The sequence below is a fragment of the Camponotus floridanus genome, unplaced genomic scaffold, assembly GCF_003227725.1.
Source record: "Camponotus floridanus strain SB8 unplaced genomic scaffold, Cflo_v7.5 scaffold280, whole genome shotgun sequence".
Taxonomy (NCBI): Eukaryota; Metazoa; Arthropoda; class Insecta; order Hymenoptera; family Formicidae; genus Camponotus; species Camponotus floridanus.
The window spans coordinates 72286-88436 of NW_020229415.1; the positions used below are offsets into that span (position 1 = coordinate 72286).

Here is a 16151-nt window from a genome sequence, read left to right on the forward strand (position 1 = left end):
TTAATACTATAAGTTGTTATAATATATTATAATATTATAAAGTTATATATATATATATATATATATAACTTTGTCTTATATATATAAATTTTTTGACAAACAATTCTTAAGGATTTAAATTTCTTTTGAAATAACGAGTATCTTCGCGGAAAAAAATAAATTACAAACGGAATGGATCTAATAAAATGTCATGGTAACAGATCGAATTGACCATTCGAAGTCAGTTACTACTGTGATCGCTAGCCAAACGCTACCACAGTTATTTACCGCTTGATTCGAACTGCATATGAAGATTAGAGAAACCGTGTAATTGTGTATGAATAGTGGATTTTAAAAAACATAGCACGTAGTAACACAATCGTACGAATTGTCATAATTACATATTTAAAAACAGATATAGCAAATATTGAAGTGAATTCGATTATACGCTATGTGTGCTTGAATATGGCTGAAAATATTACAAGATTTATAATTCTATAACTTCTTAGATGGTTTGTAATTTGATTGTAATTACCTTTTTATTGACTGCTTTTCTATTAATGAAAAAAGAAAGATAATAATAATTATATTCTTGTATTCGCGATACAATCCAATGAATATGTACCATAGAAATTATTTACTTACTAAGAATTCTCTAATTTAATCTTAGCATATATACTGTGATCGTGATCATAAAGAGAAATCTAAAAACATAATATTAGAAGATAATAACTTGCGATTCGTTAAAATAGACTTTCAAAGAACTTATCGAAAATATATGTATCTATGTGAATTAATATCAATTCGATTTACACATAAGAATTAGTAGAGTAAAAAAAACAATTAATTGAGGGTTGAACGGAAACCGATTGAGTGCAAACGTTTACCAAAAATGCAAATTATGTTTGGAACAATTTTATGTGTTTTATTGAAAGGTTTAATATTGACAAAGGCAACTATCACGTCGAAGGATGATAACACTTCAAACATCCTTCAGGAAGAAAGTATTTCCATGTATCCGGATTTAAATTTCACGCAGGTAGGAGATATTTTTCGCTTGATTAAGAAACAATTGAATGTTATTGCAGCTAGTAGTGTGACTAAAAATGAATGAATATATTATATATTCTATCTATATATTATAATAAGATAAGATAAAATAAAACAATTCAATATAAAAATAAAAAATATATATAATGTTGTAAAAAACAGATGGATAAAGTTTCGAAATTTTATTTACAAATGAATGTTATATAGTATATTGAATTTAATTAAAACGATATTTTAAAATTTGACTATGTATTTTCTCTCTTTCTCTTTCTCTCTCTAGATATATATACAGGGTGATCCAAAAGTATGGAAACGGCCAAATAACTGTGGAGGAATGCACTTTGGAGAAAAAAGTTTGAGACAAAAGTTGTAGGATTTTTCCCGGGCAATCCGACGGTGACCTTAGATTTGACCTTGGATAGTCATTTGAAGGTCACATAAAGATTACCTTCAATTTCTTAAATGGAACTTTCTATTTTTCATTGCATATTCTTGTAGCTTATCTCGAGAGCTTTCCAAAACACTATAATTAAGTACCTTTTTATTAAGTACTTTTTGAGTTATAAGGCTTGAAATAATTTCTTAATTTTACATAAACCATAAAATATCTAGTAAACCATTCATTTTTCGATTATCTTACCTTCATACTTTTATGTACAAAATAATGAGAGGAATCAATTGGTGTAAAGAAAGCACATAGTTGTTTCTAAGAAAAAATATGTAATTTGCAATTAACAATTCCAGAAGGTAATCTTTATGTGACCTTCAAATGACTATCCAAGGTCAAATCTAAGGTCACCGTCGGATTGCCCGGGAAAAATCCTACAACTTTTGTCTCGAACTTTTTTCTCCAAAGTGCATTCCTCCACAGTTATTTGGCCGTTTCCATACTTTTGGATCACCCTGTATATACATACATATATATATATATACATACATATATATACATACATATATATATATACATATATGTATAATTATATATATAATAATTATTTAAAAAATAACAATTTTTAAATTTAATGAAGTTTTCTGTCTACTATCGGCTACATTAATATATACATACGATGACACTTCAATAGATTTTTATGTTATTTTTCTTCAGTTTCCAAACTTTCTTTATCTTTCTAGATATTATTTATAATATTTATAATATTTATAATATTTATTGATATAAGATTTAAGTAGATTTTATTTTAAGAAATTAATTTGAAAAGTTAGCACCACTTCTTTTTGTTAAGGGTAATTATATATAACGAAACAGAGCTAAATATCGAGATAGAAAATCCGTCTAACAAAAAAAATCGTTCATCAAACACTCTTCAAATTGTATCTATTAACGCTAATATTTCAATCGACGATACATTCGATAACAATTGCTAGAATTTATATTAATTTTCATTGTACATATATCCATTCATATACAATTACATGCACATATTCTTATCGATATCATTATCGATTTATATTATCATTTTCAGGATTTGATTGTTAAAAATATAACGACACTCGAGAAAAATCTTGACAAAGATATAAATAAAAGAATATATATAATTTCTATGACTAATATTTAATAACTGTAAAGAAACAATATTTTTAACCTTTTTATGCGTGAAGTACAAACATTAATAGAACTTTAGTAATATCGGCAAATTTTTGAAAAAAATTTAAGTTACGTAAAATTGAGAAGAGTTAACTAATCTATCATGAGAAAAAATCAAATCGTTAGACAAAATTGTTTTAATAAATGCAAAGAATTACACTTTCGCTTCTACTACTTGCTAAAAGCTGTTATGATTCGTCATTGACTCTTGTTAACCTATATTGATTGATTTTCTTTTTGATATGATAAGTTATGTTTATACAAGATGTTTTAAAAAAAAATAAAAAATACAGTTAACAATATGAATAAAACTAAAATCGCATTAAATTTAGGAATGGTTTATATCAAACCGATATTATTAAGCATACAAAAAACGAATGGTAATTTTTCGTTTAATTTTATAATTTATATAATTTATCATTAAAAGAATCAGAAACAACTGCTTCAACAATATTCATTTTATAATTCTTTTCGTATGTTACACTTTGTGAAGGATATTTTAATGTCCGAGAAAAATAATCATGTACTAAATTTCAAATCTGACCGGAGTCATTCTGATAGTATTATGAGAAATGAGCAAAAAGTCGATGAAGTTACACTTGCAAATATTTCTATCATCCCAGAATCTATCGGTAAGTTACAAAAAAATGTATCAAACATTAATAACCTAATCTATGACGAAAAAGGGTAAACATAATTTAAATTTAAGAGAGAGTGGAAATCAAATCTAAAAATATCTTCAGCAGTGAAAAAAATATAAATTCTATTTTGTCCAAAAAAGAAATAAAAAGACATAATACAAATATAACATTGTACATGATTTAAGGTAAAGTCAATTTTATTAATTTGCTACTTGGTTTTAAAGCAATCGCAAATATTATACTTTTGATTTCTTAAGTTACAGGAATTTTTCGAAAAGTACTTCTTATTTTATTGAAAGTTATTTATTCGTTTTTGCCATGAATTAACGATTACTTTTCCAAATCTTAAATAAAAAAGTTTTTATATTATTTTTTTAGAGGTCAATATTGTGTTAATTTCCATATTTTGTAAATTGCTTTTTTATTTATTTTTTCTCTTTCCTTTATTTTCACATTAAATTGTTCTCTCTGATTTACTGAGATATCCACATAATTATTAATATAATTATGTTAAATAAATTGGTATATAATTCGGCTCTATGTATTTAAACAACATAATAATTAAGTAACGAGCACTGAGAGCCCAATAAACGCGGATGGCAATGCGTAAATTTTTACGAACATTAATTGTTCGCGAAAAATTTTTTTAAGACATATGCACATATGCCAAGTTATAGATTCTCTTGGTTTGAGACTTCTATAACAACCCCTTTAACCCCCTGGAGAGATGTAGACAGGAAAAATATCGGGGCGAAGTCGCGTTTATTGGGCTCTCAGTGCTCGTTACTTAATTATTATGTTGTTATAATTATGTTAATATGTACAATCTATTCTAGAAAACAATTTGGACAAACCAACATCTCTCAGAGCATTTGTACAATTCGACAGTCAATTCACAGAAAAAGTAAACGACATTTTTGTGACATTGAGGTAAAGAATCTAAATTATCAGTTTGTATTCTTTCATTTTTTTCTCTTTTCTTAAATTCAACGACATAAATATATCAAAATGTTAATTCTATTATAATTTTACTAAATATAAAAAGACTGAAATGTTATTCTTTTATAGATGGAATCAACCTGAATCCGATGAAATAGTACAAGGGTACACGGTGCAGTGTTTTTTCATTTAAAAGCGATTCAAATCTGCGACGATAAAAATATCACCACTACAAAATTGGAGCACACGGTTCACAATCTAACATTTAACATGACATATTATTTTCGAGTACGTGCGCATACAAAAATTGTTGCTGGAAATTACACGGATTTAATCAATGTGTCGACTACACATGGAAATCCAATACCTAAATTATTACTCACAATGAATTGAGATATCCAAATATGGGACGCGGATTTAAACATCATTACTAATTTTGACATATCGTTACAGTACGTATATTGATAAAAAAAATAGTTAGAATTATGAAATTATTTTTGACACTATAAAGATAAAGTTATTATTACTACGCACAAGTTTATTATTAACATTATAGCACAAGTTTATTATCAACATTATAGTAGTAATAATTATAAAATTAGAAATTTCAACTATAATTTTTTTAATATACTATTATAGTTGACTCCTTTTTTTAGATCAAGATTAATAGATGTCGCTTATTCGATACAAGAATATAGAATATATTGGATAACCCGAAGAGACTTAATGACATTGAAGATTAATGAAAATAATATCTTTGATCATGCAACAAAAATAAATAGCTTTGATCATGATCTACATGATCTCTGCATTGACTGAGTAGCAAGGAATCTATATTTGACCTATCAAGAGTCAGGCTACTCTGTAAACTCTGTAAACTCTCACTACATTGTAAAGTTCGACTTAACAATATGGGAAAATGGCATAATTAAATTTGATAATATTTTGAAAAAAATCTTTGCTATTGACTGTTTAAATGTATTACCATCTATAGGGTACGTCTACTACCGTTCACCTGAAAAAACAATTTTTCCATTAAAGATTTATGCAAATTTGTAATTTTTTTATAATACGTATTTTACGTAGTTTTATAATTAACATCATAAGTAAAAGGACATAATAAGTTATTATATAATTATAAGAATTTTAAATTTTTACTACATATAAGTTCTGTTTTTGTTAAAATAATGTTTCATAATGAGTAAAATAATTATATATTTTTTAGAATTTTATATTACACATCATACAATCAGACGACTACAAAATATGATATGATAAAATATCATTTCGATGAAAAAAACGAGCAAATTGTTGAGATGAATACTTCCTTTCAACTAATTTATTATATAAAGTCTTTTAGTAATATGATAATTGATAACATGAATAATGAAGAATCGTTAATTTACTGATTAAATGATTGGAGTACAATTGTAACAGACATTAATATTTCTAAGTACAATTACATTTTGAACATAAGTTATGATGTCAATTTCGAATCTATGACGATTGACAAAACAAACATTTACATTTTAGCATTTGATTCGCAATATATTCTCTATGTTTTGAAAAAGAAATACGCAAGTCTCAAGAGCGTCCCAAATGCATACAAATATGTATCCAAGTAATTTCAGCGATTTCTACAACGAGAATTTAAGCAAGATCAATCACATATACTCAGAACCAAACAATATTACTTTGAGCGAAGTCAACATAAATAGCATGGACATTTCATGGATTTCAAACATTAATTTGACGGTTTTTTCTACACTAGAGTATAAAGATATTGCAGCAGAAAAGAGGCAAACAACGAAGTATATTAAAATGAATTATAACAAAGAAATAATATATCATATCGGAAATTTACAATTGGGAACTTTATACAAGTTTCGCTTGATATTGAGATATCCCGAATATGACGAAACTTTTACATGGTCGATTGATGAAAGATTTATTTTTTCAATACGTGGTAGCAAACGTGGTAAGCAAATTAAGATATCTATACAACACAATAAGGTTGCAGATATATTGAAGAATAATTTCATTGCAATACTGCAAATCGATCGCGAAACTCTCCTTATTAGAGTTATTATTATAAGACAATGTTATGATGACAACGTTAAGATGTTCACTTTTTGCAATATTGCAATGAAATATATATTATAACAACATTGCAGTCTAATATATTTGAAAGAATGCAATGTTACTGCAATCATTTAAAATATTACGTATAAAATACACTAGTCAAGAAAAAATAGAAAACACTTTTTGAACCATTGGGCTACGCAATTGAGAGGTGCGAAAAAATTAAAGAGTGTTATAGTTTTAAAATGTTTCTAAAATATAAATATCGTATTCCTAATATCTAACTTTGTTAATTTATATTTCTGCAATGTTTCCGTAATGTGTTACAATTTGCAATATTGCAACATTGTCACAAAGTAGCTGTAATATTCTATGGTGCATAGATGTTGTAATATTATATGCTTATTTTTTTCTATATGAATAGAGACTGATAAAATTTAAAAAATTTATTTATTTATTATTAATTTATTATTATTTATTTATTATTAATTTATTATTATTAATTTATTATTATTAATTTATTATTAATTTATTATTCTTTTATTATTAATTAATTTATAATAACGTTATTAGTAGATATAAGTTTTTAAATAAAACGCACACACAAAAATATTAAAATTATGTTTTTGCGTAAAATAGATGATATTTCGAACACTCCTGGAAAGACGAACTATTATTTACTATTGATGTTAAGTTTTATCGTTATAGTTATTATAATCTGCATCTGCTATTTTTACTGCTGTAAGTATATTTGATATAGGTATCAACTTAAATTGTAGATTATGCATATATATCTGATATAATAGAGATTTACTGAAACTATTAATTTACTAGTGATTTACTTATATAAAATTAAACTAATAAATTTACTAAAAAACGATAAATTTTATAATACATATTATTACATAATTAAATCGAAATTTTATAACAGTATATCATCGACGCAGAAATAATAATGAGCAATTTTTGCCTTCAACAATGGCCGACATGGAATTAGCGATTCTACATGAAGTACCTTGCCAAAACACTCAATTGAATATGCTTTACAGTCCTACATTGTTACATTATAACCCGGATGAATAAGCGATAACTAAAATCGAACGTAAACAAAACACATTAATAAAACTTCTTGGTAGCAGCGCATTTGGAAAGGTAAAAATTAGTTTTTTCAAGCAATGTGTTTCAAATTAATTTCTAGTTTCAAAAAAACAGACCTTTCCTAATAAGGACATAAATTATATGAATTTTTATAGTAGATTATATGTAATATAAAATTTAGATGAGACAACATCATGTACTTTGTTACATAATTTTCGTTGAATTATTTAATATAAAATAAAATATAACGATACTTGACATTATTCTATACATTTTTAAGTACATATTTAAATTTGTATCAAATATTTTGCAGGTATTTCAAGGAAATGTGAAGAATTTAGAAAGGTCCGGCATAGAAATATCCGTTGCAATAAAAACGCTTCGGAAAGATGCTTCTTCCAATGAGAAAAATAAATTTTTAAAAGAAGTCAAGCTTATGAGTCACTTTCGACATGAACATATATTAAGATTGTTGGCCATTTGTGAAGATGGGGATTCTCCATTACTAGTGTTGGAATTGATGGAAACTGATCTGTCAAAATATTTGAGAGATTGTCGAAATTTGGAAGCGTCAGATCTACATGCTCTGCGTTTGCAGGATTTATTTGCCATGTGCGAAGATGTTGCGCGAGGTTGTTGCTACTTGGAAGAGTTACGCTTCGTATATAGAAATCTAGCGTGTCGCAATTGTTTAGTATCTTCGAGAAATCGCGAGTATCGTGTCATTAAAATTGATTTTGGACTAGCTAGAGATATCCACAAGGATGATTATTATCGCGGAGTAAATGCAATTATTTAAAATTTAATTATTAAAACAATGAATTCTTTTGGAAATGCTTTCAATTTTTTATCATAATATTATTGTCCATTTTTTGAATAATATTGAGTATAAATAAATTGTTTATATTTATATAAAGTAAGTGAAAATAAAAGTTTTTTTCATTTTGCACATATTTTATTCTAAATGAACAACTTGAGCAAGAAAATTAAATTTTTGTTAAAATCATGTTTTAGAAAGGAGAAGAGTTGCTTCCTGTTTGCTGGATAGCACCGGAATCTTTGATATTCGGCACATTTACTTCTCAAAGCGATGTTTGGTCATTTGGTGTTTTAATGTGGGAAATTACATCGTTGGGAGCAACCTTATATTGGCAAGTCTATTCAAGAAGTAATAAATTATGTACGTGCTGGAGGCAGATTGTCAATGACTCTTAACTGTCCGTCAATATTGTACCAGTTGATGTTATTAAATTATGTACCAGTTGATGTTATTAAATTATGTACGTTGCTGGAGTACAGTGGATACTAGGCCAAATTTCAAATTTTGTTTGAAAAATATTATAGCATTAAGAAAGAACATAGAAGATGCCTTACTGAGTCCAGTCGATACTATTTAGCCGATACAATTAAATTAATGTTTATCTTCTTTTCCGAACGCTCCGATAAAGCTTAATGTAGGAAAAATAATTTTAGAATATTTCTACATTGATTCTGTTATTTTTAGATTTAATATTAATATTAGATTTATCAATAAAGATAAAAGAAATTTTTTAATCTTACCTTTCATAAAATCTGGATTATTAAAAAGTATCACATCTATTTTCATGATTGTACAACACGTAATATAATGATATATCTAATTTGTGTTTTTGAATAATCGAAGCAAAACTTAATTGATTGCGATTATATATATGTATGTATAAACAATATTTTTTTCAATATGGAAGTATTAGGTAGTAAACTTAGTTTCCGCAGTTTTTTTGCTTAAAAAGCTCATTTATTTCGATATCAAAAGCAAAAAATACATTAATTTGTAAAGTATTTGCCCTCGCTAACTATACATTTTTCCTATCTTTTTGGCAATAAGTAGATTCCGCGGCGACAGAATTTTTTAAAGATTTTAATTCTTTTTAAAATAACGCCGAGTATCGCATCGTAGAGAAAAATAAATTACAAACGGAATGCAGTTAATAAAATGTCATGGCAACACATGATCCGATTGATCATTCGAAGTCAGTTATATTGTGATTGCCAGTCAAAATGGTTATCGCGTACTTGTCGCTTGATTCAAACTGCATCATATGAATATCACAAAAAACATGTAATTGTGTACGAATAACATGTAATTGTGGATTTTAAAAAGCATACGTAGTAACACAATCGTATGATGTGTATATATATGAATTAATATCAATTCGATGAGCACATTAGAATTAGTAAAGTGAGAAAAACAACTAACTAAGAATTCAACGAAAAGTGATTGAGAGCAAACACTTACAAAAAATGCAAATTATATTTGGAACAATTTTATATATTTTATTGAAAGGTTTAGTACATACAAGAGCAACTATTACGTTTATGCCGAAAATTTATAAGACTTCAAACAGCCTTCAGAAAAAAAAAATTTCTATGTATCCGGATTTAAATTTCACGCAGGTAAGAGATATTTTTCGTTTGATTAAGAAACAATTGAATGCTATTGCGGCTAGTAATTTATAAATGAATGATAATAATAATATATACTCTCTCTATCTATATAATAAGATAAAATAAAATAAAAATGTCGAACATAAAAAAAGTGTGTTATAAGAAAAGGATGTATAAAGTTTTGAAATTTTATTTATAAATAGAAGTGTTATATAGTATAATATATTAAGTTTAATTAAAACGTTATATTAAAACTTGATTGTATTATTCTCTCTCTCTCTCTCTCTCTCTCTCTCTCTCTCTCTCTCTCTATATATATATATATATATATATATATATATATATATATATATATACAGGGTGTCCGAAATGTGTGGGAACACCTAAATATTTCGGAAAATAAGCATAATAGAGAAAAATGTTTCAAACAAAAGTTGTAGGGTTTACAAAGATCTTTACTAATTTTATCAGTCTGACCTTGAGTGGCGTCCCTAAGGTCAGGTCAAGGTCACGTCGATTTTTGCAAACGGAACACCCTATTTATGATACCAGAAATTGATAGCTGGTATCAAGAGCTTTCCAAAACACTACAGACAAATGTTTTTTCATTAAGTACTTTTTGAGTTATAAGGCTTCAAAGTTTGCAGTACTTCGATATAAAATGCAAAATATCTCGTAAAATATTTAGTTTTCGGTAGTCTTAACCTAATACTTTTATGCACAGGATAATGAAACAAAACTATTGGTGCAAAGAAAACGTATGATTGTTTATAATAAAAAATGTGTAATTTGCAATGCACTTTTTGTTATAAACAATCATACGTTTTCTTTGCACCAATAGTTTTGTCTCATTATCCTGTGCATAAAAGTATTAGGGTAAGACTACCGAAAACTAAATATTTTACGAGATATTTTGCATTTTATATCGAAGTACTGCAAACTTTGAAGCCTTATAACTCAAAAAGTACTTAATGAAAAAACATTTGTCTGTAGTGTTTTGGAAAGCTCTTGATACCAGCTATCAAATTCTGGTATCATAAATAGGGTGTTCCGTTTGCAAAAATCGACGTGACCTTGACCTGACCTTAGGGACGCCACTCAAGGTCAGACTGATAAAATTAGTAAATAGATCTTTGTAAACCCTACAACTTTTGTTTGAATCATTTTTCTCTATTATGCTTATTTTCCGAAATATTTAGGTGTTCCCACACATTTCGGACACCCTGTATATATATATATATATATATATATATATATATATATATATATGAAAAAATACCTAAAAATTAAGAAAATCAAAAACAAAAATTTTTTAAACCGTCCGATTTGGCGTGGAATGCCCCATATATATATATATATATATATATATATATATATATATGGGGCATTCCACGCCAAATCGGACGGTTTAAAAAATTTTTGTTTTTGATTTTCTTAATTTTTAGGTATTTTTTAGTACCCCTCAAAAGAGGCTTCCTGGTAACTTTTGAGATTTTTTGATCACTGGTTCAAAAAATATCGAATTTTCAAAAAAACCGCTCTTTTTTTGGCTTTTTGCTCATAACTTTCTTAATAATGGTCGAAATTCAATTTTTTTTTCAAAATTTTCGTTTTTAGATGGCCTTTACAGAAAAAAAATACAAACAAAATATTTAAAGTGTTTTTAATCGAGATTTTTGAATTTTAAGTTTTCAATCGTGTTTTTAAAATTGTGTGTATCCTTCGATTTTCTTGAAGATTTTCTATTTTAAACTTCTATCCATCCTGCAACTTTTAAGCCCGGTCTGGTAGTGGGCCTTCCATAATTACTATTTTTTTTCGATTTTTAAAAATTAAAAAAATTTTTTTTTCGCTACAAATTATTATCAGTACCGATTTTTGACACTGTATACTTTGTTTTTACTTATTATAAATTAATTTCGATATTTTTTTGTTTTGAGTAGGGATTTAAAAGCAGTAAGTAAAAGTTAATTCTATTTATGAGCAATTATAACAAACGTTTTTATTTATTTTCGTGTTCTTTTAAAAATTTTACATAAACGATTGTTTTGTGAACTAGAGTACTCCTTAGTTAATATAGCTCCGTCGCTTTTTGGAATAATTGTATGAAATTTTTGAGTTCCTGTAATGGTCTTAGCTGTATTGTATTGCAAATCTAATCTTTCTTAACATGTGCAACTCTTTTTAAATTGGATAGAAATTCGTAAAGACACGAATATTTAAATAAATAAAAAAATACTTTACAACAAAAAAAAGCATTTATAATATAATTTTGAAACAATTTTTAAAGGAACACGAAAATAAATAAAAACGTTTGTTATAATTGCTCATAAATAGAATTAACTTTTACTTACTGCTTTTAAATCCCTACTCAAAACAAAAAAATATCGAAATTAATTTATAATAAGTAAAAACAAAGTATACAGTGTCAAAAATCGGTACTGATAATAATTTATAGCGAAAAAAAAATTTTTTTAATTTTTAAAAATCGAAAAAAAATAGTAATTATGGAAGGCCCACTACCAGACCGGGCTCAAAAGTTGCAGGATGGATAGAAGTTTAAAATAGAAAATCTTCAAGAAAATCGAAGGATACACACAATTTTAAAAACACGATTGAAAACTTAAAATTCAAAAATCTCGATTAAAAACACTTTAAATATTTTGTTTGTATTTTTTTTCTGTAAAGGCCATCTAAAAACGAAAATTTTGAAAAAAAAATTGAATTTCGACCATTATTAAGAAAATTATGAGCAAAAAGCCAAAAAAAGAGCGGTTTTTTTGAAAATTCGATATTTTTTGAACCAGTGATCAAAAAAAATCTCAAAAGTTACCAGGAAGCCTCTTTTGAGGGGTACTAAAAAATACCTAAAAATTAAGAAAATCAAAAACAAAAATTTTTTAAACCGTCCGATTTGGCGTGGAATGCCCCATATATATATATATACAGGGTGGGGCATTTATCTTGAGACAAGATAATATCTCGATTGGAGTCGATTATTTTGGAAAAAGTTTTAGACAAAAGTTGTATGGTTTCAAGGGGGACATAAGATGGTGTTATTAGTTTGATCTTGAAGAGCCACCTGAAGGACACGCGAAGGTCAGCTCCAACTTTTTAAATGGGACACCCTATATGCTTTTGCATATTCTTGTAGCTCATCTCAAGAGCTTTCCAAAACACTATAATTAAGTTAGTTTTCATTAAGTACTTTCCAAGTTATGAGGCTTGAAATCATTTTTTAATTTTACATAAACCGTAAAATATCTTGTAAAATATTCATTTTTCGATTATTTTACCTTAATACTTTTATGTACAAAATAATGAGAGGAATCAATTGGTGTAAAGAAAAGACATAGTTATTTTTAAGAAAAAATATGTAATTATTAATTGCAAATTACATTTTTTTTTTCGAAACAACTATGAGTTTTCTTTACACCAATTGATTTTTCTCATTATTTTGTACATAAAAGTATTAAGGTAAAATAATCGAAAAATGAATATTTTACAAGATATTTTACGGTTTATGTAAAATTAAAAAATGATTTCAAGCCTCATAACTTGGAAAGTACTTAATGGAAACTAACTTAATTATAGTGTTTTGGAAAGCTCTTGAGATGAGCTACAAGAATATGCAAAAGCATAGGGTGTCCCATTTAAAAAGTTGGAGCTGACCTTCGCGTGTCCTTCAGGTGGCTCTTCAAGATCAAACTAATGACACCATTTTATGTCCCCCTTGAAACCATACAACTTTTGTCTAAAACTTTTTTCAAAATAATCGACTCCAATCGAGATATTATCTTGTCTCAATATAAATGCCCCACCCTGTATATATATATATATATATGTATATATATATATATATATATATATATATGTATATATATATAATTATTACTTCTAAAAATAACAATTTTTAAAATTAATAAAGTTTGCTGCTTACTATATATCCGTTACATTAATATATACATATATATGATGACACTTGAACAGACCTTGTCATTTTTCTTCAATTTCTAAAATTTCTTTATTTTTCTAGATATTTATAATAATATTTATTGATATATAGTAAGGTTTATAATAATGTAGATTTCATTTTATAAAATTAATTTAGAAAATCGCTAGATGCTAAAATTTATATTAATTTTCATTGTACATACTTACAGTCAGTCAAGTAAGAGCGTGGTCGACTTTGCCGACAGGTAATAAAAGATTTCGCTCTAATTCCTTCGTAAGCCTATAGAGAGAAGCTTTGTCCTTGATGCATTGTCGACAAAGATTCAGTTGTCGTTGATTTTTTGGAAGAGAAACACGTTAAGCGTCATGAGTGCTAAATACGCGTCGCGCTACGAGGCTGTGTTCCTTTGCACCCATCCGAGAGGTCCAAAAATGTCGCAATCAGCGGCTGCTAAATACATGAGAAAGTCGAAAGCATTTGTACAGAAGTGGATACAGCGATATAAAGTGGCAAAAAATGTCGATGATTTACCAGAACGTGGTTCGATAGGCAAATTAGTCGAAAGCATGCCTCGGAGATGCCAGGCAATTATCGACGCCGGTGGTGACTGGACACATTATTAACATAATTGCATCATTGTTTGTATTGAGTACAATGTATATATAAATATAAAAATTTCATTTAATAAATTTTTTCATAAATTTACACGACCACGCTCTTACTTGACTGACTGTATATATCCAATAATATATAATTATATACACATATTTTTATCAAGGCATTATCGATTTATACTATCACCTTCAGAATTTGTGTTAAAAATATAACAATAATCGAAAAAAAATTTGATAAGGTTATAGATAAAAGATTTTATATAATTTCTATGACTAATATTTAATAACTGTAAAGAAACAATATTTTTACCTTTTTTGAAGTACAAACATTAATAAAACTTTAATAATATCGGCAAATTTTTGAAAAAAAGATTAAGTTACGATAAAATTGGAGAAAAGTTATCTAACCTATCATGAAAGAATCAAATTGTTAGGCACAAAATTGTTTCAACAATTGCAAAGCGCTACACTTTTACTTGTATTATTTGCTAAGAGCCGTTATAAATTTTTATTGACTCTTGTTAACCTATTGATTGATTTTCTTTTTAATATATATATTTGTTTTTATACAAGATGTCTTAAAAAAAATTAAAAAATAGATTTTATAATATACATAAAACTACATCATATTTAATATATACAGGGTGTCCCATTATAAAACATCCAGTCGAATATCTCGAAAACCAAACCCAGGAGAGAAAAATGTTTCAGACAAAAGTTGTTTGGTTTCGAGGGGGCCATAAGATGGTACCATTTATCGATGGTACCATCTTATGGCTTTGGTTTGACCTTGAAGAGTCATTTGAAGATCACGTGAAGATCACCTCAATTTTTTTAAATGGCACCCCCTATTTTTTATTAGATATTCTTGTAGCTGACCTTGAGCGCTTTCCAAAACACTATAATAAAATATTTTTTCGTTGAGTATTTTTCGAGTTATGAGGCTTGAATAATTTCTTAATTCTACATAAATCATAAAATATCTAGTGAAATATTCATTTTTCGATTATTTTACCTTTATACTTGTATGCACAAAATAATGTGAGAAATCGATTGGTGTAAAGAAAACACATAGTTATTTTTAAGAAAAAATATGTAATTTGCAATTAACAATTACATATTTTTTCTTTGAAACAACTATGTGTTTTTTTTTACACCAATTGATTTCTCTCATTATTTTGTACATAAAAGTATTAAGGCAAGATAATCGAAAAATGAATATTTTACTAGATATATTATGGTTTATGTAAAATTAAGAAATGATTTCCAGCCTCATAACTCGAAAAGTACTCTATGAAAAAATATTTTATTATAGCGTTTTGGAAAGCTTTCGAGGTCAGCTACAAGAATATGTAATAAAAAGTAGGAGGTGCCATTTGAAAAGATTGAGGTGACCTTCACGTGATGTTCAAATGACTCTTCAAGGTCAAACCAATGGTACCATCTTATGGCCCCCTCGAAACCAAACAACTTTCGTCTGAAACATTTTTCTCTCCTGGGTTTGGTTTTCGAGATATTCGACTGGATGTTTTATAATGGGACACCCTGTATATACAGGGTGACCCATTTTAATCTCCCCACCTAAATTTCTCGGAACCTAAGCAAGATAGAGAAAAATGTTTCAGACAAAAGTTGTATGGTTTCAAAGGGGACATAAGGTGGTGTTATTAGTTTGTCCTTGAAGAGCCTCCTGAAGGTCACGTGAAGGTTACCTCCAACTTTTTAAACGGGACACCCTATATGCTTTTACATATTCTTGTAGC

At 27.2% G+C, this 16151-nt stretch overlaps 1 protein-coding gene across 1 annotated transcript; it reads left to right on the forward strand.

Moving 5' to 3' along the window:
- The first annotated feature begins 659 nt into the window (after positions 1 to 659).
- On the forward strand, positions 660 to 5578 carry LOC112638294. The gene is made up of 6 exons (XM_025409785.1): positions 660 to 1018; positions 3126 to 3264; positions 4110 to 4203; positions 4342 to 4664; positions 4869 to 5207; positions 5438 to 5578. Exons 1-4 carry the CDS (start codon positions 872 to 874, stop codon positions 4403 to 4405), a joined length of 444 nt encoding a protein of 147 aa, XP_025265570.1. The 5' UTR covers positions 660 to 871; the 3' UTR covers positions 4406 to 4664; positions 4869 to 5207; positions 5438 to 5578.
- Positions 5579 to 16151: the final 10573 nt, after the last annotated feature.